General features: G+C 48.1%; 1 protein-coding gene across 1 annotated transcript in view; it reads left to right on the forward strand.

The window, feature by feature from the left end:
* The window catches only part of PLXNA4 (plexin A4), a 423,963-nt gene that overhangs the window by 289,474 nt on the left and 108,635 nt on the right, over positions 1 to 25,854 (forward strand). The window contains 2 exon segments of the mRNA XM_040546170.1: positions 21,444 to 21,567; positions 24,849 to 25,002. Of these exon segments, the coding sequence (XP_040402104.1) occupies positions 21,444 to 21,567; positions 24,849 to 25,002 (278 nt within the window).

The following is a 25,854-nucleotide window of genomic DNA, read 5'->3' on the forward strand; positions in this document are numbered from 1 at the left end:
TGGTGTAGGGTGAGCGTGATGAGCATCTCTGCCATGCCCACCCAGCCAGGATGCTCCTGGAAGCCCTGTGCGGAGCTGCAGTCACTGACCTGCTCCCCACCCTGCCCAGCACACGGCATGCCTTGGGGTTGGCTTTGGTTCTTGTGTAGTGTTGGAATGAGACAATATTTAGCAATTGGCCTCGTTCTTCCGTCCAGCCACCCGTGGTCCTGCTCAGAAGCTCCAGCTCCCTCTCCCCAGCCGCAGCTTTTGTCGGACAGCCATCCAGCACCAGGCTGAAGTTGTTTTATTAGCTCAGGAACTGCAGGAAGGGGGAGCCAAGATATCTTTGCTGAAGCCTTTCAGCAGCAACAGCGGGGAGTCCAAATACCCATTAAAATGTGTGCTCTGCTCATCTCAAGTCAGATTTCTTTTATTTTTTTTTATTTTATTTTTTTTACTTTTCTGCCTCCCTCTGTCTCATCCTTTGTTTTCTTGCTTTTGATTACAGCTGATGAAGTTTATATCAGTGTTGTCATGGTGAGTGTATTATAAAATGGTCTTTTCCCCAGGGACCAGCCATCAGGATTCCTGGTTTCTGTTTAAAACTGCCACTGAGGCATGATGCAACTTTTGGGCAAGTGTTTTTTCTTCTGCAGATCCCAGATTGTCTACGCTGAAGAACGATGACTCAAAAGTTATACTCCCTCTAAGCATACTGGGGGGACGTGTGCTGGATTTATTGATTTCTTCTAGATGGGTGATGGGTGATGCTTGAAGGATGGATTTTGAATGGCAGCTTTATCCGCTCATCTAAACGATGCCAGTGTGAGGTGTGTCAGTGTCACGGCCACAAGCTGGTCTGAAATCCAACCTGCCAGTCACCGTGACAAGGTCGTGAGAGATAGGAGGGATGAGAAATCCCTGAGCTACAGGCGGTCTTCAGGGAATTACTGAATGGATCCTTCTGGATCTGAGACTTATTTCCTCCTAGATTTGAGAAATATCTGAATTTTGCTGTTGCTGCATCTCGACTTGTCATGTGAGAGCCTTGTCCATTGGGATGGATAGAGTGACTGGGTTGTTGGGCATCCATCCTGGACAGCCTGGGAATGGGGGAAGACTTATTTTACCAATAGGAGTCTGTTGTGGCAAAGAGGTGTCTGACTTGCTGCTGCTGGCTCCTCTTTCACAGCTACCTCCAGAGATTGACTTCTCGGCACTGAGGATCCTCTTTCTTTGCATGTGATAATCGTTAGTGATTTGAGTGTGAGAATAAGGAAAGAAATCTATAAAATCAGCACAAATGGAGACTGAGCTGTGTCTGAAGGGATGGAGGAAACTGGAAGGAAAATAAAAAACCAAACAGCAGAATAGAAATAAGCACTGACTGCCATCACCCAGCACCCTACAGACCCTGTGTTTTCTGGAGGCAATTATTCTTGTAGTTCACTGGCAAGTTGTCATTAGTTATATTAATACTTATTTTGTCTTGTGGACAGGTGTCATTGTCTGTGAGCTGGCAAACTTTTATCTTGTGCACAGAACCAACCAGACCCTGAGAGGTGAAGCCATTATCTCCCAAAGGCAGATACCTTCAAACTAAAACCCCTAAAGAGTTCTTGGACACTACTGGAAATAGCCAAGTCTTCAGAAGATTTCCAGGCGTATTTGTGTTTGTCTCTACTTTTGTAGCTTTTCCTCTCTTTGTGCTCTCTAATCACATTCTTGGAAGTGATATTTGTGTGTTTTTCTCTTCCTTCTTTGGCAGAAGTTCACCCTTGCTGGTGAAACATCTGCAGTAATGTGTTTTGTGGGTTTGGACTTGATCCCGAGGCCTTCTGAATCAGTTATCAGTGTTAAAGATGGATAAAAGAGTTTCTTCTGTTAAAAAACTGCAGTGGCAAGTGTTTGCTCATAACAATTTTCTGCCAAAAGATCAAACCCAGAAATATTTTGCTCAGAAGTCAACAACCAGCAGTAGTGTAAGTGGTAGCAGATTTTCATCCTACATTAGAAGAAAATCTCCCTAGCTGTGTTTCTCAAGGTGTACCATTATTATTGCTCTAAAAGAGTAGTTTTTTAATATCTTTAAAAATCTCTGTCTCTCCCCTGCCTCCATGTGAGTCTGTAGGCATGTCAGTTCTCACCAGCTCTCTCCTTCACCTGATTTGCTGATTTCTACTCTGAATTTTGCAGAGCATGTTGTGTTGTGCATAGGGGAGGATCTAAGGATCCCTGTATCTGGCTGATATTCTGAGTTCATCCATTTCCTCCTTTGCAATGGGCAGAAATTGCTAATTCTTTCCTTTAAACATCAGTGTATCCATGAAAAGGAAGGAATGGCTCGAGGTTATTACAGAAACAGGAGAGAAACATTTATATTTCAGGGGCTGTTTGCAGACCAGACAGTAGGAGATTGTCGGGTGGGAATAGAGATTTGATCTCTCACAAAGCACTGGTCCAGCCGATGAATCTTTAGAGCAACACCAACAAATCACTACATGGGTGCTGTGCACACTTTAATTAGATATCGAATCATTGACTAGAAACAAGACCTCCACATACATCTGGAGTCAGCATTCCCCACCCGGTGTGCCCAAGCCAGCTGCTTCAGTGAAGGCAGAAGGTTTGTACCTGCCCATGACTTTCCTCTAATTATTTGGAATCCATATTATGGACATTGCTGCAAAAGGCAGCCAATGCCAGGTGTTTAATTAATAAACTGAACCTGGTTTTCCGATTGGTGCTGTGGGCTGTTTGCCATTCCTCCATCTCTTTGACATCTGATAAAATTACCCAGCACTTTGTTCATCAAAGGTATTTTGTTTGCGTGCCATTGATAACACTTTGGAAAGGTTTTATTTATTTATTTTTTCCTGCTAGGAAAGACAAAAAGAAGTGGTCTGTTTGGAAGGCTGGTGTAATCAGGGAGTTGGTGTTGGGGGAAGACGGTTTGTAAAGGGGATCACAAGCAGCTGCTAGAGTTCAAGGTCTAGTTTCCAGTACTGATAAAGTGTAGTTCTGGTGAACTCAAAATACAAGACGTCTTACCAAGACTTTACCTGTACAAGATGTCCTAGTGCTACCAAGGCTTTAACCTGTACTGGATCCCCTTCAACCATGGGATGAGCAAGAACAACCCCCCAGCAGCCAGCCATTTGGCCACGAGTCCAAATAAAGTCCTGCTTAGTAGTAGGTTATGCCTGTAGGAACATGTCATCATTACGACCAATGTGCCTAAATTACTGCAGGTAAATCAATTAGCAGGTTATGAGGGGACATTCAGCAGTGTGGCTTAGTGGAGGTAAACTGGCAAAAACCTGTCACCTGAAACTGCCATCAGGGAAATCCCTGACACGGGGAATCATGTGCTTGTGGAGTTCTCTCCTTAATAGGAGAGGCTAAAAAACATCAATAAGGCATGTAAGTGAAGAGTAGGGAAAAATAAAAACAAAACAAAAAAAATGTAGAAGATACTTGAAAACCACACACAGAGCAGAGGGAGTGATTTTGGAGATATGTCCCAATTCCAGATTCGGGGGCTGAATAATTCAGAGGTGTCCATGGTGGTAGAACTGGCCTGTACAGCCAAAACTTTTGGGTTGGGCTAATTGTATCATTAATTTGGTGGTTTCGGGAGAAAAAATAGTGTCTGTGTTTGCTGGGTGGGGGGCTCTAGTGTCTTCAGCAGTGGTTGAAGACATGGCTTGGCTGCCTTCCTCGGGAGGGTCCTGGTTGCTCTCACCCTTCAGAGTGCAAACAAAAGTTCTGTAGAGGATTGCTCCTCCACACTGATCTCTCTTCCCCTTATGTGCCCCTGGTGTATCTAGGGGAATAGCCTCTTGCTGGCTGCTTCCTCCTCTTCTGGCTCACATCCTCCTCCTCACAAACCCTTATTTTCTGCTGTATCAAGGCAGGGGGCAGAGACAAACATTTTTTGTAGCAGGGGCAAAAATAGCTTTCCTAACCCGGTGGAATCAGTAGTAGTTGGTTAATCTCTAAATTTCATGGAGACCTTTGTATTTCTTTGACAGATTCATTTTTTTGATCACTGTGCTGACTACAAACATGTCAAAAAAAGAGCAACCACAAAGCTGGAAGCCTTTCTGCTTGAATTGAGAGGAGAGAAAAGCTCCTGGTCCCAGCTAAAAGGCAGGCAGGGAGTTATCCAGATTGTCTGTCTGTCTGTCTGACCATCTATCTACCTATCTATCCATCCATCACATTTCTGTCATTCACGGGTAATAGTCCTAGTTGTAGAAAACACAAATCTCTTCATTCCTTTCCATCGAATTAGAAATTTATACAGAAGAATTACCGGTGAGCTTGCTGCTGTACAGGTGCTGTAATAGATTTTTTATTGCACTTTCCATTCAGAGCCTGCAAAAGCCCAGCCATCCCAATGCTGCACTTACTTCATCAATTCTTGTGACTGCTAATGCTGACACTGTGCTGTTTGTCAGCCTCCATTAAGAATGGTTTGCCCCATGATATTAACAGGCAGTGAAGCTTTGTGCTGATGGATAAAGCGCGGTGTAAAACCTGATTGAATCAATCAGAGTAATTGTCTGGATGTGTGGTGGTTAATAGGAAATGTCCTGCATATTATTGGCTGGTTTATATAGCGAAGGGATTAGCTTTCTGCTGCCTTTTGTGGCTCACATCCTCTCCTGAGCCACTGGGGGAGGTGGTGGATCTGCTGGGAGGCTCAGGACACCATGCTGGCATTGCATCCCGTGTCAGACTAGAAGACACATATTGGAGAAGATCCCTGGGTTTTGTGTTTGTCCTGGTGACTATTCTTCCTTTATGGTCACTGCTAACAGCTGGAGAAAGGGCAGCAGCCAGCCTGCTTCATGACTAATGCTAAGCCTAGGCCAGGGCTTTGGGAAGAAGCGTGCAGCAGGGACCAGGAGCAGGAGTAAATGGTCTCTGAGTCCTGATGTGCTGCAGACTCACACACACTGGCAATTATACACAAGCTTGGATCCTCTCAGATAAGCCTGCCTGACCATGCTGGGAAGGAACTCTGCAGAGAGACACACTGAGAGCCCGTCAGCCCTCAGCACCCAGGTTTCAGCCCAGCTCCTTGCAGAGGCAGCCTGGGTGGACGGGATGCGAGCAAACCCATGCACAGCACGCTTTGATTCATCCAGGGACCAGAACAACCCCCCCTGAAACATGCTGCACAAATAGGAGGACACTGCCAGATGCCTCCCACCCCCTCAGCAGGACCTCAGCAGTGTCTGCACGATGAGACACTCTCTGATCAGGCAGTCCAGAAGTGAGCCAAAAGCCTTTATGGCTGCAGAAAGCAAGTGGATCATCGTGCCTGGAATATTTCCACCTCAAGTAGGAGCAACCTCTCTTTCCAGCATCCTTTTCTTATGGGAGAGGCATAAAGTACACACAGGTCTCAGCTTCCTCGGGTAAGCAGCTTCCCAGTCGCCAGCCACCTGGCAGTTGCAGGCACCTTATTCCCAGCTGCTAAATCCTACAGAGAGGATGCTTGAATGGGGGCTTTAATTCAATGTGGGGTGGACTCTCTCAGGGCTGGTCTTCCTAGGCATACTCTGGTTGCTGAGGACTCTCAGCTTTCCCCCCTAACACACAGATTCATCTTTTTTTTTTTTTTTTTTTTTTTTTCCTTTTTTTGCCCTTTTTTGGTGCATTTATTGTTAGTAAGTATAATAAATCCCTGCCATGCCATCCTGAAACACAGGCAAGCATCGCTTGCGTTTCAGGTGCAAGAGTCTCGCTCTTGCCCAAGGTCATGAGCATCGCCTTTAATTTAAATTCAGAGCTAGACACCTCTGCATCCCTGGAAAGAGAGCTTTCTTGCAGACAGAGCTGCTGATGCTGGCTGTGCAGGCGGGAGGAGAGGGAGAGCAGGCTTTGGCTGGGAGAGGCCAACTCCCCTTGGTGGTCAGAGCCCTGGGTACCATTTGAAGTGCAGCGGGCAGGGATCCTAATGAAAGAGCTTTTCAAGCCCTCGTTTCTCTCCTCGGTGAGTAGAATACTATTAACCTTTAAGGCAAAATTATATTTCGGGCCTCTGGGAAGCAGTAACATTTTACCGAGCTGCACTAGGGAATCAGGTAAACAATGTTAACTCTCTCCAGCCCCATTTCAGTGCCATTTTGGGGTGGTTTTGTGTGCATACCCTGCCGAACTGCTGAGCAGAGCTCTGTGCACAGGAACCCCTTGTTGCTGGAGATCAGCCATCCCTTGCTGAAATTCAGCATTCATGCCCCAATTTCTGTGTTCAGTACCTGGTTTTCAGTTGAACCCATGAGCCCAAAAGCTCAACATGGCTATTTTGTCATTTCCCAGGTTCATGCAGCAGTTGGGCAGCAGCTCTGGCTTTTGGCATCTGAGGATGTGGTTTGTTGAGAGTCAGGCCATAGGACACCATAGTCCTGTAGTGTAATATCTCATACAATTGTGGAAAAAGCTGCCATATCCAGCACTGCTATTAAATGAGGTCCTGGAGGTGAGCCCTGCTGACTCCACCTTGAACATCCAGATGTTTGTTGCACCCAACAAACTGTTCCAGCTTTGATAGTCTAGAGGCCTTGGCCAAGTCCTGTCCTGCACTTGGACAATGTGTAAGGTCACAATAATTCAAACACAAACTTAAAGACATGCACATTTGGGTGTCAGGCTGAAACAGGCTGCTGCTGTCTCTGAACTCCACCAAGCATCCGTGTGTTCATTGCTCAAGAGCTCCTAAAGCAGTAGAGTGCTAGAATCACTTCCTTGGGGGAAAATTAAATAAATAAATAAGACTTAAAAGTGAGAACCTTCCTTCCATTCCTTTTTTTTTTTTTTTTAATAAAAAAAAAATCCTTTCCTCTTTTCTCTTTCCCAGTGCTTTACTCCATCCCTAGCCCCACTTCCAGCCTGCCCAAGGCCAAGCACCAGGGGTCAGGCAGCCAGGGGTAGCGAGGGGGGCTGTGAATTGCTGAAGCCTTGGCAAGGAGAAAGCAGGAGCCACAATCCGAGGACAAAGTCAACACCCTGGGTGGAAAATTAAATCAGTGATGCAGTGTGAGCCAGAAAAGCAAGCGATGCAGCAGCAGCAAAGCTGGCTTCCAAATTGAAATGTGTTTGCTGGGGATTGTCCATCGGCTTGGGGAGTTATTATTTCCATTTCTCTAGATATGAATTAATTTCTAGAGAACTTAATCATCCCCTCCCTTCTCCCCTCCACAGCCCCCTCTTCCCTTCTCCTTCTAATTTTCCACTTGACTGGGGATTCTCTGTCAGTGAAAATCCAGGCTGGCTTAGAGGAGGTCCATGCAAGCTGCTCCATTAGACTGGATAATCTCATTGGAACCAGTGGCTTGAATAATAACACCTTCACCCCATGCGCTGCACGGGATTCACACAACGCTTCGCGGCTACAGGGACATCTCAGTGGGGCAGGGATGACTGAGGATGAGGATGCTGCAGCCTCTCCCACCAGCTGATGTCCCCACTTCTGCCTTCCCTCAGCGAGTTGTGCAGGATCTTTTAAGCCATGGGGCTTGATATGCTTCAGCCTATTGCCAAATGTGCCCTTTACCTTCACAACGTAGGCAAAAATCATTGACCTATTCCACCATCTCCCCACATGCAAAGAATAAGTCTGGCTCTAGGTCCAATCAGGCTTTCTCAAAGAATCCTATTACTGATTTACAACCCACCTGAGAGCACAAACACACCACGGGCTCTGTTTCTGCTGCCTGCTCTTTCCCTCAGTGCCCAGTGCCAGAGCATCCTCTATCTTCCAGCTGCAACCAAAAACCTGAGTTCTGCAACCAACCTAAAAGATGGGTTGTTTGAACCCAGCAGCATCCTGTTTGGATCTTTTGGGGTTGATCCTGAAGGACACCAAGTCCAGCAAGCCTCTTGCTCCTTGTGGTCATGCCTGAACTCTTGTCCACCACAAATTACTGTGTTGGGAGATGCATCCTGTATGGGTGGATCATGCATGAGAACCAACTCCACAAACCTGTGCTTGAATTCCCACTTTTTTTCTGCATCCATGATCCTTTCCCACACTGAATCCACACTACCACGACTCCACATCCCATGTTGGAGAATTTCTGGGCGCTGTCACAGCCAGTGATACCTTCCCCAGGTGATTCCCCACACATCTGCCAGCACAGCCCAGCCACCCTGTGCACCCAACAGCCCCTGAGTTTTCCTCCAGAACCTACGTGAGTTTAAAGGGAAGGAAACTAGGAAAATATGTGCGGGAGATGAACACCTGGAATGTATAATAAACGGCTCTATTGCCATGCTTCTGACAGCCTGGCCTGCTGGAGGTCATTCACACCGCCACAGCAATTTTTCAGCGTTTAACCCATCCCTTCCAGCCACACATGGCAGAGGGGAAATTCATACATCACATGTCGACAGCCTTTTCCTTGCAGCTGGAGCTTTAGCTGGTCATTCCCAGAGCAGCCTGAAGTCCTGGTCCCCGTAATTCTTTGGGGCTAGCTCTTGGTGGACACTTGCTTGATATGGCCTTTAGCAGGAAAAGGAGGCTTAGGTGGAAGGGAACTGAACCTGTTCTCTGACTTTTTGGCTGGAGCAGGCCTGGGCAATGAGACTGAGATGAGAAACATTCCCACTTTTTCCTCTTATTTCTCTGCTCCCCCAATTCTCTTTCCTAGTGCACAGCATGAAGGAGCTGAGCTGTGAAAAACAGGATAAGGCATGCTTTGAGTAGGGATTTCAGAGTTATTTGGGTCTGTGTTGGGGTGAAATGCTGTTTTAGGTATCTGGGAAGCTCTGCCTTTGACCGAAACCCTGGGTAGCAATAACGTGAGGATCTGAAAACAATCATATAAATATATTTTCTGTTTAATTTGTGGCTTGTGAGATGGTTAACTTAGCTTTATATCCACTTTGTGCTTCTTCATTGCTCCAAAAAGATGGATGCTCTAGAGATGAGCAGGGAGCTTGAGACACATTCTGGGTGCTGGTCTGCACAGGTGTCTGAATCCTTCAAACAGCAAATCCCTTTCCAGGGACTTCCCATCACGCTGCGAAAGCCAAACCCAGGCTACGAGGTGCTTGGTCTGTTATTTTTTTTCCTTAGTGAAGCCAAACTGTCCACGCAGAGGTCCTGTCCCTCCCAACCCGAGCTACGGCGCAGCCGGAGACCTCCTTTTGGAGCTGTGTATGGGAACAAGGACTCGGTGTAATTCTGTCCGTGCTGCCCTGTGGTTTCTCAATCTGTGGGTTGTACTGCTGCAGAGCAAGGGGAAAAAAAAAATGTGCCCAGAGGAAGGAACTGTCTCTGCCAGCAGCAAATAGCGGAGCTCCAGCTCACGTCACTGTCTGCTGGCTCTGCTGCCGGGGGACGTGGCAGATGGATGGATGCACATGGGCAGGAGGAGGAGGAGGAGGGAAGGAGCTGAGGAGTGATGTGAAGGAGGAGATGGTGGTGAAGGTCGAAGGGAGCAGTGGGGACACAGAGCCTGGTTTGAGAAGCTCTGTGTGGTCCCTCGTCCCCTGCAGCTTTCTGGGTAGGAATTTTTTGGGTTGTGGGGTTTTTAGAGGTGAGGTTTTTTTTTGGTAATCAGTGCTCAAGCCCAGCCAGTCCATCGTGTGGAAATATTTCCTTCCTTCTCGCTACATTTTCCCAAGTCAGGACAGCAGATGCTAGCAGTGAAAGAGCAATTAAATGACATGCTGGCTGAGCCTGGCAGCGATTCAGTGCTGCGTAAGTGGGGGACCCCTTACGGTGCACTTCCCACGGTTCCCCAAACCTCCCCGCAATCCTCCTTGAGCACAGATGCTGTGCTCTTTCTTTGCACTTTTCCTGCCCTATTTATCCTTAAAGTGGTGAGGCTGAAGAAGCACCAGCTCCTCCTACCCTTCTCTCAGGATTCCTGGGTCTCGCAGTGGTCTTGGCAGTGGTTCACAGGGAAGCCTCAGGTCCACTGACTTGGATTAGCCCTGATCTCTGTGTGAATTGGGCAAAACACTCCAGATTTTACAATTCTTGAGACTTGGGCACCTCCCATCATCTTCGCCAGCAGATACTTGGCTCTTAAGCCATGACGACAGGGAAAAGATGGAATACATTTCTCTGGAGCTACCTGGGAGATGAGAAATGCTCCCACCAAGAACTCAGGGAAAAGCTTCCAAGGAATCCGAATCAGGCCATGAACAAAGAGCCTCAGTCCCTTTGAAAAAATTATTTGGCATCAGCCCTTGCTGAGGAGAGCTTGTAGGAGCGAGGGAGAGCGTAGGTGTTATCTAGCTAGGTTCTTGGGAAGACACTCACAAATATTATTAACATGAATAGGAAGCACCGTGATAGGATGCTCTCTGGGAAAAGTAATTTTGTTCATTAATTACTTGCCTTATCTAGCAACCTTGTTCCCTTTCTCACTTTCTTCTTTTTTTTAATTTTCTTTAAAACGACTGTAAGTGAATTCAGGGCTGGGAAAGTTATTTCACTGCCTCCTCAGAGACAGGAGGAGAGCTGGTATTACTCAGGTAGCCTTCAGCCGAATCTTCAGGGGTTTTTCCGTCTTCATTTGAAGCCCACTCTTTTATCGGCAGATGGCAAAAGATGGTTGCTGGCAGATCCCTGTGATTTCTTTCGTGTAGACCACCTCAGCGCTCTGCGTCAGCTCACATGTGTGCCTTTGGCTTCAGCCCTGGCTGCCGCTTGTGATTTTGTGCTCTGAGCTTCACCTCCTGCCTTTAGCTTCCAGGCTCGTGTTCTGCCTGGTTAGTTCGGAAACAAAGGAGTCAGAGGGCTGTGGTTTCAGGGATGGCAGAGCAGGGACCCTACAGCTTCTGAGAGGTCCTTTCCTGGCGTCTTTGACCCTTGCAAGATGCTGGAAAGGGTCAGTGGATGAAGGCAGGTAGTACTCGTGCTCCCAGATGTCAAACATGCATGTTGTTTTTATTTTTTATTTTTTATTTTTTATTTTTTATTTTTTATTTTTTATTTTTTATTTATTTATTATTATTTTTGGACTGTTTCTACAGCAGGGAATAGTTTTCTTCCAGCGACCTGTCCATCCCCAGCCCAATGGCTGCTAGGCACTGCTTCAAGGCAGTTTGCAGCATTGGGTGGGAATTGGGAAATGCCAGCACTCCTCAGGGCAGCAGCAGGGGTTTCACTGGAAGCTAAAGACACCCAAAGACAATGAGATTCACCTAAAGTTGCTCAAGCTGAAATGCCACCATCACCTGCAACCTGGGGCTGGCACCTGCCTGGAGTCCTACCCCAAATCCCAAGTTGTTCAGCTCCATCCTTGACTGATGTTGCAGAGCTTCAGGTATTTTTTTATATATTATTATTATTATTGAGGTGTTTCTGAATGTGATGGCTGCCACATGGCTGGGAGGGGATGGACAAGGCTCTTCTGCAATGCTAAGCAGCATCAGCTGAGGGGTCTATGTCCACATCACCTTCCGCAGTCCCCCTCCCTCCTTTCTACGCTCTCCTCCCCCGGTGCCAGCCAACAATTTCCAATTATTCATCGGACAAAAGCTCCAAGTTTCCAGGGATTTGCATGTGAAATGCTCCCGTTCATCTCAGGCTTGAATGAGCCATCAAAATGCTCGTCGGGGATCTCTCCTGCGGGCACACACACACACACACGTACACACAAATCGCTCGTCTGTGGCTGCACCCCAGTCCGTGTGGTCCTTGGGCCACCTCTGAAACAGCGACCTTTGTTCCCAGGATCGGACCGGGGAGCAGGTTGTGCATCCCAGGACCCCCCCAGGCCAAGATTAGTGGGGCCAAGAAGGTCTTCATCTCTGGAAATTTGGGGAGGGGGGAGAAGGCAGGGAGAAGGAGCATGAAATCCCCCAAAGCACGAGGGGGAGGGATGCTGTTTATTGAGTGCGTGGCTTTGTAGGGTGGGAGGTGGAGGAGCAAATCCCTTGCACCCACGCCCCCCAGGGCACCCAGGGTGGGCTTATTCAATTGCTTGGATAGAGGGAGGAGCCCACCTGGGGACAGAGATAACGGGAGGGCGACGGGATTGCAGTTCTACAGCGTAAGCCGGGTGAGTTATCAGGGCAGAAATTCAGCTTCTATTACCATGCATTAGAATAGATTATCAGGCAGAGCAATTAGTAGCCTCACTCTGTTTGGCGAAGTGACAGGGCCGGTGGTGGCGTGCAGAAGGCACACAGCAAGGAGCCGGCTTTTGGCAGGGCAGCCCAACGCTGCCCAAGGACGGAGGGGACTTGTGCTCCTTCGCCTCGGGGTTTGTCCCTGCTAGGCTCTGAGCCAGGCACCGAAAGGGGCAGGGATAGAAGTGAGCTGTGGTTGTTGGTCGGAACGTTTTTGTGGCTCGTGGTCTCTGAAAAAAAATTGTCCAGGGGAAATGTAGAGCCCCTAAGAGTGGATTTCGGTTTCCTGGTGGTGGTTACCTTTTAAGGTTATCTTTTGTAGGTCTCTTTACAACAGTCCACAGCCTTCTGAGGCTTCAAATACCATCAGTAAAACACCACCACCACTTTGGCTTCCCCAGGCCACTCCTTTTCCCTTTCTTAACCCAGACCCATCTTTAATGTCCAGAAAGCATCTTGGAGAGGCGAGCCTGTTGGTGGTTGGAGCCAGAGCCTAAAACAAGGGTCCAATTCCTTCCTCAGTCTTCTGAATCACGTATTCCCCCTGTGGCTCATCTCCTCCTGTAGGAAATAGAGCAGGAGCCCCCTTTCCACCTTGCCATGCTTTCCAATCGAGCCATGCCCAAGCCATGCTGAGCTCAGCAGGACCCTGGATGCAGATGAAGTTGCTGGAAAAGCTTCCCCTCTTCTCACTGCCAGGACAGGTTTCCCAGGAATGATCCTTGCCACAATTCCAGCTCTGTTTTCTCCTTCTTTTCCTGTAGCATCTCCTGCCTTTTAATCCTGAATGGAGTATCCCAGGCAGTCGATAAAATTTAACTCCTTTGTGCCAAGGAGAGCTACATTTCAGTTCTCTTCTAGCAGGGATGGAGGGCAACCAGGAGGCCAGAAAGAATAGACAGGGAAGGATGACTGTTCACCACATAACCACATAAAGTTTAAGGTCAATTATGCCTGCGTCTCGACATTTATGGCATCCCTATTCTTAGGACCCCAAGGGAACCTGGAAATGTCAAAACATTGCTAAAACTGACCTTAAACTTTACATGTTGGTGGGACTGAATCTCCTTCCTTTTCGCAACTCCGGCCACAAAATTGCTTTGGCTCCAGCGGAGGGAAAGGCAAATTTCAGCTGCTCCCTCCTTCCCCAGCCTTTCTTCCCCCTTGTGATGAAGCGATCTCAGGAGACACTAAGCTGTATACGTTGGTCAGACTTTTACTAAAACACACTTCTCATTATGTCCCTTGTTCTCTTTAATTACTCTGCTTCCTGTCTCATCCTCCTTTCCAGTTGGGAAACCCCAAAACTTTTCCCCTAATAAAACTGAAGCTGTCACATTGCATCCCATCCTGAAATAGGGACGAGACTAATTAGTTTGATTCTGACCTCTGCATCCAGACTGCATGCATCTGCGCCCGGAGCCACACGTTTCTATGTCCTGCAGTCCTGTTCCAAGCCTCCTGTCCCCAACCCTGGCTGCAAAAGCCATTAGGAGCCTTTGCACTTGGCTTCCACCGAGCTCCCTCTGCTGACCACCTTGCAAAAGGCTTTGCAGACCTAGCTGGTGGGTCTCTGCGTGGACATCCCCTCGGCTTCAGAGCAAGGACTTCAGCACGGCAGGGTCTTGGACCTGGTAGGACATCAAGGCGAGCACCCCATGCTGGTCTGGGGGTCATGATCTGCCAGCAACTGCCTGGTTTTGTGCAGAGAGAGGAAAACTGAGGTGATACGGCAATGCTGAAAGGCTCCTTGCAGCTTCCCAGGCTCTGCAGGATTTTTGACACATTGAACCAAAAGTGCTGGTGCGCAAGGCTGCAGGTTTTAGGAAACAGCGAGGCTGGGCTGGGAAATCTCAGATTGCACTTGGAGAAGGAACGGCTTTAAACTAAAAGAGGTTTTGATTAGATATAAGGAGGAAATTCCTCACTCTGAGGGCGGTGAGGCCCTGGCCCGGGCTGCCCAGAGGAGCTGTGGCTGCCCCATCCCTGGCAGTGCCCAAGGCCAGGCTGGATGGGGCTGGGGGCAGCCTGGGCTGGTGGAAGATATCTGGAATTATATGATTTTAAGGTCCTTTCCAACCTAAACCATGCTCTGATTCTATGATAAGAAGTGTTGGAAGAAATGGAAAGATCCCTTCCTCGTACTTCATCTTGCTCTGGGGCAGCTGGGACCATCTGGGCTTCTCAGGGATGGACCGGGGTCTTCACATTGGGATTATGTCCCACCACTTGGAGTAGCTGATGGTTCGGGTTGTGAAGGGTGGGAATGCTGTGGCTGTGACCATGAGGGTGTTCACATTGGTCCTGCACATCTCTACCCTCATGGACAGCATAGGGCGTGCAAGGTGACTGCTGGTCCCCTTGTCCCCACCTTCCTCCCCTCTCCCCATGTCCCCACCCGTCCCCTCACCAAAGCCTTTTTCCTCATGTCCTATTCTCTGTAGGGTTGAGCACGATGTGGTTAGGAGACATAATGGCAACCCTGGTGATGAGATTCAAGGAGACAGAAAGCCTGAGAAGAGGAGGAGGCAGGTCCAAAAGACAGAGTGAATTTAAGGACATAAGCTGAAGAGATGTGAAAATCATGGGCAAATGGGTCCGGGCTGAAAACACAGAACTGGAAAGGGGTGAGGAGTGGGACAGGGGCAACATCTCTATGTTACATGCTCCACACCATGACGAAAGGCAATGATTAGGCTGGGAAAATGAAAAGGGGATGCAGTGGGGATGCCAACATGGTCCTGTATCCCAACAGACCATCCCATCCTGGACCAAGTCTGTCCTTGCTGGCACGGCCAGGGTGGGCGCTGGTGCCTGGGTCAGTCCAGCAGTACCGGGGGAAGGTGTGAGCAGAGGGTGCCTGTGATTATTCTGTCAAAAGGTGAATGAGTCTGTCCCCCGCGGGAAATGTCACTGTTTGGAAGCTGAAAGGAAAGCTGAAATGTCAAAACCTTTTGCAAAACGGCGATGCCCGCCAATTACCCGTTTGGAGGCGGTGGCAGGGTGTCATTTTGGGTTGCTGAGCAGACCCAAGTCATTGAACATGGTGCTGCCTCACCCCCGGCATCAAGGAAGGAGCTTTGTGTCCCTCTTCCTCCCTGGGAGCCCACCTCCCTGCTCCCTGCTCACTTTATGAGTCTTGAAATGCAAGAGCAATCAAAATACAGCCACTGTGCACTGAGTTGTGAAGCTTCTGAAAAGAGAATTAATTCGTTTGGATTTCGTTGGTGGGAATTTGTTTTTTTAATGGTAAGTCCTTTTTTTTTTTTTTTTTTTTTTTTCTGAATAAAACATTCTACAGTGTGCTAAGAGCAATCTGTAAAAAAACAACAAAACCAAAATAACTGTTCTGAGTAGCAATTTCTGATCAGATCCAATCATCACTCTTTTGTCTAGAAAATTGTTTTAATTGACAAAATTGCATATCAGGCCTTTTCTATTGCCAGAAAACTGACAACATTTTTCTTTGTCTCATATTAGAAAAGTTGGGCGTTTAATCTGCTTCTGAAAAACTTAGAAAAGAAAAGAAAAACAGAATCAAACCTGTCTCCTGTTTCAGCAGCTATGGGTATAAACAAGACAGGCTCCATCAGGAGTAGGTGCTTTTTTTTTCTGACTGCGCTGTTTCCACCTCCCCACTCCAAAAAAAAAAAAAAAAAGAAAAAAAAAAGAGAGAGAACAACAAAAAAAGCCTTCTGGAAGCTTCCTCCTTGGCTTTCTTCTCCCAGGACTATCCGTCTCTGTCTATTTTGTCCACACAGGGTGTCAATTAGGCTGGGCTCCAGCAGTGCCCACCAGCTCTGGCTGATGATGTGAATTAGCAGAACAAGCTCCCGGGACACAATGCGGCACTGCCATGGAGCAGCTGAGCTCCGGGCATCCCACAAGCCCAGAAAGAGACTCAATGTGTGGTTTTATAAGGATTTTGTATGAAAATAATTACCACTAGAAAGGCCAGGCGTAAGGGCCATCATGCCTGTTAAATGCGTTTAGTTTGTCATCCCAAGTGATGCTGGCAGGTATGGGTGTGGGGAAAAAGGGCATAACTCAGGGGGCTGAGGAGTTTGGCCCTAATGAATGGCTGGATGGAGGTGTGGAGACCTTGTAGTGTCGGTGTAACACGTGTCTCCCTCATGGTGTAAGAAATGGGAGGTTGCAGAGCTGCACAGGGGATCTGCATCAGGTCCCAAGAGCATCTGCAGCTCTGCCAAGAGCCCTGCTGATGAGGGGACAGTACACCAGCAGCATCCCTCTCATTTCCCCCTGCTAAAAAAAAATAGGAGTCACCCAAAGCAAAGTTAGGCATTTTGGTCAGTGGTCAGATGGAGAGATGGGAAAGAAGCATCAGGAACAGAGGAGCATCTCTCTTGGAGACACTTGTCCCACTCCCCTGCTCTTAGCTCTGAAATCAGCATCTTTTCCCCAGTTTGCCCACTGTCCCTGTCCCCTACACAGTCGGAAGACCTCTTCTTACCATCTCAGTCACCTTCAGCCTTCTGAGCCAAGCTCTGTCACAAACACTTTATCACCATTAGCTGAGATCCCATGAGGTCTGGGTGGCAAAGACACAGACCCGAGGTGGGAGGGAGGAGTCGTACAAGAGAAACTCACGAGGGCAGACTGATGGGGTGAGAATGATGGTCTGTATGGGGAGGGTTCAGCAAGGGTCAGGACCACACTGCGTTGGGCACGGAGGAAATAAATGTACAGCCCAGAATGTAGAAAGGCCAGGATAAAAAATCTGTTTCCCATGTTGTGCATGGGGAAAATAAAGAGCTTGCAAATGGACGAGTACCCTACTTGGGTCTTCTTTTGTCTTGTCTAGCTAGGTACATGGAGCACCTAACATTATTAACATTATTAACCCATTATTAACATTATTAACCCTGCTAACATTGGGCACTTAGGGACAAACCCTGGAGGTGCTGGAATGAATCTGGGCTTGGTCAAACCAAGCCCTACCAAGGCAGAAGAGCCTTTGGCATCTCACGGAAGATGTGGAATGTTTCTCCTTATGTTTCTGCACCAAATGCTTGCAGAACGTGACTCCGGAAGGTTGTTTTAGGTCCCAGATTACAGAGCTGGGCTTTAACCATGATCACTTGGGTCCCAAACTGGATCCTACATGGCATCCTCAAGAGACCTGGGATTTACTCTGCTCTCTGACATGTGTATATGCTTCCCTTTCCTGTCTCTGAATGGGAATGTTTCAACCTCAGAGAGGTGTTGTGAAGATTAATTAGCTCCAGGCAAAGCCCTTTGAGATCCTCAGATGAGAGATGCTACAGAAGTGCAAAGTATTAATTTAACATTAAAATAATTGTTTAGTGGATGGTGAACAGAGGGTTGGTGTTCGCGGTATTTATTCTTTAATGGGAGATGAGGAGGAAATATCATTCCTCATGGTTCATTGGTAGGAATGGTTTCTTTGTGTTTGTACTAATGGGTTAGACAGCGGCAGGACACTGCCAATTGTTAAAGATGCAGCTGATAATGAAATAGCAGGTGTTATTAAGATATATAGAGAGGTGTCACGTCTATACCATAATCTTATGCAAATAAGTCTGGGAGAGAAATATGCTCTTTTAGGTGTCTTAAGTGGAATGCAATGCCACCGGGTGGGAGTTACACACCAGCTAATTACAGCATGAATAGCACCGAATTGGGCTATATGGCAGAGGAAAGTGATCTCGGCATATTGACAGGCCCAGCATGTTGGAGTTACTGATATTTTATTAAAGGGAAACAATTATTGGCTCTGAAAGGTATTCTTCTGCATAAGCAGCAATAGAGAGGGCATGAGATAGAGCAGAGGAGCGTGCAGCTCTCTTTTTGGGCTGCAACGTCCCCTCTAGGCAGCTGCCTTCAGCAGCTGGGTGCTTTGTCTTGCTGGTTTCGGTGTTTCATCCAACACCATTCAGGGACTTTGAGAAACCGGTGCTAGGGAGCAACCCTTCCTCTGCCCACCCTGAAACAATTTTCCCTGCTGTTTTCCCCCACTCCTGTGGGAGGATGTAATATTTCTGGCAGTGCAGAAGAAGACAGGAGGAAGAAGATTTCTTTATGGCGGGTCTGTGCCTTTTTCTGCTCCCCTGAAGCTCCACCCAGCTTTGCCTCTGAAGATCCACGATTGCAGATGCTGATCAGATACCAGTGACAGAATAGCATGTGAACACCTGGGATGCTCCATGTGCTCCAGCTCAGGATAAAAAGGTGGTTCAGGAAAGGGAGAGGAGTGAAACCGTGGGCATAAGGCTCTGGAGAAGAGCCTCCATCACTCCTCTCTGCATGGTCAAAGCTGCAGGACACACTGGCAGGAGGCTTTATGCCTTCAGTATTGATCTGTGCAGCAGCTGGGATCGGTTACCTGGGATCAGTTATGCTGCTGGCTCAAGGAGAGGGTTCGTGATGCTGATTTAAGGGCTTGAAACCCTCCAGTAACCCAGAGCCAGGCTTGGTTTGGTTTTGCTCGGCAGAGCTCCTCCAGTTGTAACATTTGGGCATCAGCCACAACCAGGTGATTTTTTTTTCTTTTCTCCTTTGTTTTAAATTAAGAAATCACATTGAAAAAGTCAGACAGCCAAAGTCAAATGTTACAAAGTGGCAGAGCTGAGGTCATACACGGAAAAAAGAAATAATAATGTGTGATCCTGTAATTAAAGTCTGGCTCGCAGGGTGTCAGTACAGGGAGCAGATTTAAGAATGCAGAAACTGCTTCAGTCTGCCAGTACCTAATTCCTGGGAGCCTGACACTGCAACCTTAACTTCTTACTAAAACCAGGCTTAGTTTGGGGCAGTTTTTCATCATTTCATCATTTGTATGGTAATAGACCTTTCAACAGATATCAGGGCTGTAAGACACAGCAGTCTAAGAGAGAGTCTTTGGTCTGAAGAGTTACATGTTTTAAATGTCTGTGACCAGGAAATAGCAAGGTAAGATGGTGGTTATCATATTGCAGCTCCGTGGTAGGGCTGGGAGTACAAACCAGGTTCCTCAAAGCTTTGCCTATACCTGCGTGTTGTCCTCCCATGTGCTGGATGTGTCTGCAACCTATTGAGCTATTACGCTTGAACAGAGCCTGCCCATTTAATTTTAGGAAGCCCAGATGTTTCTGCCGTGCTGGATGGGGAGAAAATAAGGGAAGGGGCTGGACTGCTGAATTTGGGCACCTGCATTTTGATACGGAGCCCAAAAGAGTTTCCTTCCAAGCTATCCTCAGGGGAGGAGTTCCCACGCCCCACAGAGCTTTGATGGGATCACTGTGTCTATTTGTTTTATGGAAGTGCTTCCCAAAATCTCAGGTCAGCATTTTGCCAGGCCTTTCGTTACGTGCTAGGGGACTCACAGTTCTGAGAGCAGTTAATTGCCTACCCTCCTAGCCCTCTGGAGACTGCACATTTAAAATTCCTGATCCAGCATGCAGCAGCACTAAAGGGGACTTAATGGTATGAAGGCTCCTAGGGAGCAGAGTGGGAGCTGCAACGCTGCTCTCCCTCTTCTGCAAAGCAAACCAAGATCCTGCTGAGAACAGCAGAGATCTCCCTTTATGATTCGTACCACTGGAAACACCAAACTTTTCTGCACCAGAAAGATGGAGCAATTTGAGTTTTAAATTGGGGGTGTTCATTTTATCTAGTGTCAGCCCCTAGAGAGAAGCCAAACTGTAAAGTTTCAGTCCAGACCCCAAGCTTCGTAACATTCAGGTTCAGCCATATATTGGGTTTGTTTTTGCGTGTCTTGCCTTATATTCCTGTCTGCAAATCCCCATGTGTGTGCATGCAGCAAGGACATCGAGGGGTGATCTTGCAGCTAACCCTCCAGCAGCCCCTGTGTGTTCTCACAACTCAGGCTCCAAAGTCTGGGAGTGGGTGAATAATTTAACATCCGCACTTAGTCTTTATAGCTGATTTTAATGGGGGGTAATAGCATTGCTAATAACAAAATCCATTGAAGACACCCCGTGCAAGTCCATAACATTAGCTTAATGGCAAAAGGTAATTGGCATGCAGTTGGAGCTGTCCTTTCGTATTAACCCTGTGGGTTTCTAGGCAGACATCCTCTTTGAAGCTGTGGACTCGGCAGCACACGTTGAGTGAAGTACAGGTGTGTTTGTGCCAGGGGAATGCAAACCTGGATTGAGCTGGGATGCATTCACATTTTTGCCTTGTGTTTACACCTGGCAGAGAAGACGAGAGACAGTGATGGTGCTGAAAGCATTAATGGCCATGAGCGAGCAGTGGAAGGGTTGGGGGCTTGCGCTGCCCAGGTGCCGTGCGCCCACCCCTTCCTCTGAACTGTCACTCTTTGGGAATGCCAGGACTTTTAAGATTCAGCCCTGGGCACTTCTAATCAGGCACTTTCAAACAAGATGTTAAAGAAACCTCTACCTGCAAGGGTGTTGTGGTTTAGCCCGGCTGGCAGTCAAACACCACACAGCCGTTCGCTCACCCTCCCCCCTCCCTCTCCAGGATGGGGGAGAGAAACGGGAAAGTGAAGTCTGTGAGTTGAGATAAAGACAGTTTATTAAGACAGGTAAAAGAATAACAATAATAATAATAATAATAATAATAATAATAATAGTAATAATGTGTACGAAATAAGTGATGCACAATGCAATTGCTCACCACCCGTTGACCGATGCCCAGCCTATCCCCAAGCAGCCGGCCCCCCCCTCCACCCCGGCTAGCCACCCCTATATATTGTTCAGCATGACGTCAGATGGTATGGAATACCCCTTTGGCCAGTTTGGGTCAGCTGTCCTGGGTCTGTCCCCTCCCAGCTCCTGCTGCATCCCTAGCCTGCTCGCTAGCAGGACAGAGCGAGAAGCTGAAAAGTCCTTGGCTTGGTGTAAGCACTGCTCTACAACAATTAAAACATCAGCGTGTTATCAGCGCTCTTCTCATTCTAATCCAAAACATAGCACCCTGCCAGCTACTAGGAGGAAAATTAACTCTGTCCTACCTGAAACCAGGACAAAGGGATAACTCTAGTTACTGGGTAATGGGTTGGAGGCTGCTCCTTCCCAGCATGGAGGTACCAGTAACTCAGAAGTATCAGAGATTTGTGGTCTCCTCAGCAGGGCTAAAGAGCATGGACTCTGCACAGCCACTCTATAAGAACATCAGTCCCTTAGATGTCCCACTTCCAGTGGAAAATACAGTTTTCAGGGCTGTGGGTTTTCCCATGTGAAGAGAGCTCAAGGATGATTGTGAAGGCTTTCCAGCCTGTGCCATCCCCAAGGATACAGAATCAGAATTAATCTGAATTCCCCCATCAGAAGTAATCGCTCCTCCTATGTCCTCACTCTTTCATCCTGGCTTCATGTTAACCCTGTCCGTCTCTGTTCCCGTTTGCTCAGGTGCACGAGGAAGGAGCGGTGCGAGCGCTCCAGTGAGCCTCGGAGATTCGCCTCGGAGATGAAGCAGTGCGTCCGGCTTACTGTGCATCCCAACAACATCTCTGTCTCCCAGTACAACGTGTTGGTGAGGAACCTTAATTCTTGTCCCCCTTGCGTTTAACCTGCCCGTGCTGCCTGATAGACCCAGATATGCGCAACCTGCATTCGAGAGGAGTGGGAAGGACTGGCAGCTCTGTGCAAGAGGTTCTCCAGAGTCCATTGACTTCCTTAGTCCATTGATCTTCCCTGCCACAGAAAAAGACTCACCATGGGAGGGCATTTGGGTTTTGTTTGCTGTGAGGGCAGGTCTGAAGGGACTCCATGCCCTGCAAGTGTTGTGCACACACAGTGAGGTTGTTTACTTACATGAAAATGGTTTTGGAAACGGCTGGGAATGGAGCTTAGACAAGTTAGAAATGACCTTCCAGAAGGAGGACAAGGGAGGGGTAGCATGAGTTATTTTGATAAGCTTCGTTCTGGGCTGGAAGTGTCTCCACCACCACCTCCACCCTGCTGTAGCTCCAGCACTGAGTATGTAGAACAGAGAGGCAGGATGCGACGCAGAGGAATCGGTCTGCCAAGGTTTATGCTAGCTTATGTGACTTTCCTCCTCACAATGTTTAACCTTATGGCCTAGAGCTACCAAGTCAGCAGCCAGCATGGAATACAGTGAGTGCTGGCAGAGCAGCGGATGATCCTGATCTTTGTCCAGACCTGTGGCAAGAAATTTCTGTGGAAGATCTATCCAGCTCCTGGTTTCTCTCCTGACACACAGCAATACCTTGCAAGGCGAAAGCTCAGCATGCCTTAAGAAGGAGGCAAAGACCCATTTGATCCAGGCTGCTAGGGCTCTGCCCTTTTGACCATAGCAGTTTGGGCTGGAATCAAAATGATAACTCACACCCCAACAGCTCCATCTCTGCATAAGCTGGTGGCTAGACCCACACCCCAAACAGTCTACATGGTGTTGCTCGAGGTGTAGCTGCCAGACATCTTTCAGGTGATAGCTTGGAGTGCTGGGGTCTCTTCAATGGTAATTAAATCAGCCTTTCAAAGCCCGCATGTCCAATCATTGCTGCTTTGTTTCAGCCTCTTAACTTTGCTATGACTCTACTTTCCTAGGCTTCAAACAAAACTGATCTGAGACATCTTAAGTCCTTTGTTCTTCTGGGAGTTCAAGGTTTCTTTTTCTTATTCTCTCAGTAGTCTTTGAGTTCTTTTATGTTGGAATAAATCCTGAGGGACCAGCTGGCTCAGGGCGATTGAAACTGATAACAGAATAAAAGACCTTTACCTCTGGGTTGCTCTGGCACGGCAAGTCAATCCAGAGCTGCTGGGATCAGAAGTTGCCATCATCTGACTGTTGCCCAGTCATCTGCATGAACACTGCCATGGGAGTCTCATCCCAGTCCCCGATGGGCTGGTGTCCCAGCTCATCCACAGTCACCATGGACAGGGGGAAGAAACAATGAATGAATAGTTGGTGGTGTCCTTACTGAGTCTTACTTGGGTTCTAGCAAAGGATTGATGATATTGAGGTGTTGCACACAGGAGCAGAGAAGGTATCCATGTGGCCAGCCAGTCTTCTAGCTTCTGTTCACAAACAGAAATTTGTTGTAGGAGTTGGACTCGATGATCCTTATGGGTCGCTTCCAAGTCGGGATATTCTATGATTCTATGAACAGAGACTTGCAAAGTTGTATCTGAGGCTGTTTCAGTCCATTCTGTAACTCGGGGATCTTGGAGAAGAGAGATTGCTGGGGACTGTTCTTCCCTCAATGCAGCAGCTCCAGAGCAGGATTTTAGGATGTAGGACTTCTTCTCTGTTCAGAGTGAACCCTGGCTCATGAGGTCTGTGGCCAAGCACTACTGCTCTGTCCATTGGCATCATTTTCATTCTACATCCTCTGTGCTCAAAGAATTATATTCATCAAGCAGAAGTTTCCTCTTCTCCATTGCTAGCAGTGAGAACAGATTTAGTTTGAGCGATGACTCCATCAGACGCCCATACCTTTTTCCTGCTCCCCAAAGACAAAATTGCCTTCCCCATTGCCATTCCCACTACCTGAATATGAAGATGCTCTCACACAGTCTTTATGTCATCCAGAGCAAAGGCCTTTCTGCTTGGCCTTTCTACCTGATGGTGCCTCGTGTTAAGGAGCAGCCCCAGGCCTTAGTGAGGAAAACACAGCGTGGAGAGGCAGTAAGCAAGAGTTATGCTGTTATCCTCTCCTGCCTTATTGCCTGGACTGACCTCCTCTGTTCTTTGTGTTGGTAGAAAAACCACTTCAGCATGCATTCCTGTCTCCTTTCAGTGGCTGCCACCACAGATGGGGCCTCACCTTGTCCACAGGAGGCAAGAATGTTTGTGCCTGCCTCAAGTGTTTCCTTTAGCAGTTGGTCACAACAGCTCTAAATTTGTGCTAACTACTAGGTCATTAGCAGGTGCTAGAAGTACCCTGAAGTGCTTCTCTGCCTATGGATGTGGCCTGTCTGTGATTGGGATGGGTTTGGCAGGACTCTCAGTGGTGGACAGCAGCGGTGCTGGACCTTAGTTTGTGTGGGAAGTTGGAGGAATGAGAGGGTCTTTCTCCAAAGCACAACTACATTTGACAACAGCCATGTGGTTCTTTCCTTTCATGGCCGTAGGCAAAGCCAGTGGGTGCTGTGAACTCCGATAACGTGGCCAATCCCTCAGTCACAGCTTTGTTTGTGTGCCGTACCCTGGTACAGCATGTCCCCAAGGCCAACCTCTTCCTCGGAGCGGGGGGCAGGAGAAGTTGGTTGTGCCTCTAGGGACAGAGGCCTTGTGTGGTGGACTGAAGCCTGTAACTAGACTCTCCTTACGCAGGAACTTGGTGACAGAGCGCTCCCCCATCTGCTGATGCTAGGAGAGCAGGCCGTAGAGAGTTAGACTGGAGCGCTACAGTTTCTCTGTAGTCTGCAGAGTGCCTCTTGTGAGTAGTGGTCACCTTCCTCAGAAACCGCGTGCCGTGGGGCCGCCAAAGCCCCGGTCTTCACAGCCAAAAGCTCCCTGTCTAACCTTACACTTGCATGACAGATAGCGAGCACTCCCTCCCCTCCACCAACCCAGCCAGCACTGGGACGCAGTGCAGTTGTCCCCGCATAGCCACACATCACTTGTGTCAGCATCAGCATCTCATCCCTCTCCCCCTCCGTACACACATCCCTCTCCCGAATCGCTGCTTTCTGTTGAAGGAGGATGCTCTCTCTAGCAAGAGGCTCTTTGTCCGACCTCTCCAGTGTAATTCTCTCCTGCTAGCCCAGCTCTGTTGGTCAGCTCAGTATTTTCTTTTCTTTTTTTTTTTTCTGTCTCTTCTCCCCTCCCTCCTTCTTTGCTTGCAGCTGGTCTTGGAGACCTACAACGTCCCTGAGCTGTCCGCAGGAGTCAACTGCACCTTCGAGGACCTTTCAGAGATCGATGGCTTGGTGGTGGGCAGTCAGATCCAATGCATCTCACCGGCTGCCAAAGAGGTGCCCCAGATCATCACTGAGAATGGTGGGTACCCCACATCCCCCCCACCTGTCCCATTGCTCCCTCCCTTCCTCACCCCTCGCCCTCCTGTCTTCCTTTTGATTTTTCTCCAAGCAGAGTTTGGCTTTTGGGAGCCTGAGGACAGGGCAGGCATAACACAGGGCTAGGTGGAATGCTGTGCTGCTGCTTGCTGTGGCAGATACCTGTAGCACAAGTGAGCTCTGTGTGTGTGTGTTTATGTGTGCACATGTGCAAGCGTTGAGCTGCAATACCAGTACCTGCATTAACGTGCTTATATGTGTGATAGTGTGTGTCTTCAGACTGCCACCGAGTGGCAGTTGCATATATCTAGCAAAGACAAGAGACAGACACAGGATCTCCTCTCATTTATTGCCCAGGGAGGTGTTACACAGCCCAGGGAATCACACTGTAAATGCTCTCAAGACACCCCATCCCATGCAGCAACCACAAAGTCCTGCAGACACGAATGAGCCTTTCCATAATTTCATCCTGCTCCTCCCAACTTTAGTTCTATATGCTCAGTTCCTCGTCTCTGCCCCTGGTTTTTATTCCCTTCAGCTGTCCCAGGTTTGTTATTGGCTCCTTCCCAAAATGGTCTAATACCTTGTCTCCAAGGATGGACCCCTTATTCCCAGCTTCGTGCCCTTTTTGGCTTCCCTTTTCCAATCACTTTTCTGGTACTTCCAAAAGCACCCATGGCTTTTACAGAAATTTGCTATAAAAACCTCAACACTGTGATCAACTCAGAGAGGATACTGCCGTTTTATTCCTTAGCTTCTTGTGAAATTTTACTGGAAAGTCTTTGAGGATCCTCTCAAGCCGCAGAAATGAAGTTACACAAGCTGTCACCACCAT

This window comes from Cygnus olor, chromosome 1, assembly GCF_009769625.2.
Source record: "Cygnus olor isolate bCygOlo1 chromosome 1, bCygOlo1.pri.v2, whole genome shotgun sequence".
Taxonomy (NCBI): domain Eukaryota; kingdom Metazoa; phylum Chordata; class Aves; order Anseriformes; family Anatidae; genus Cygnus; species Cygnus olor.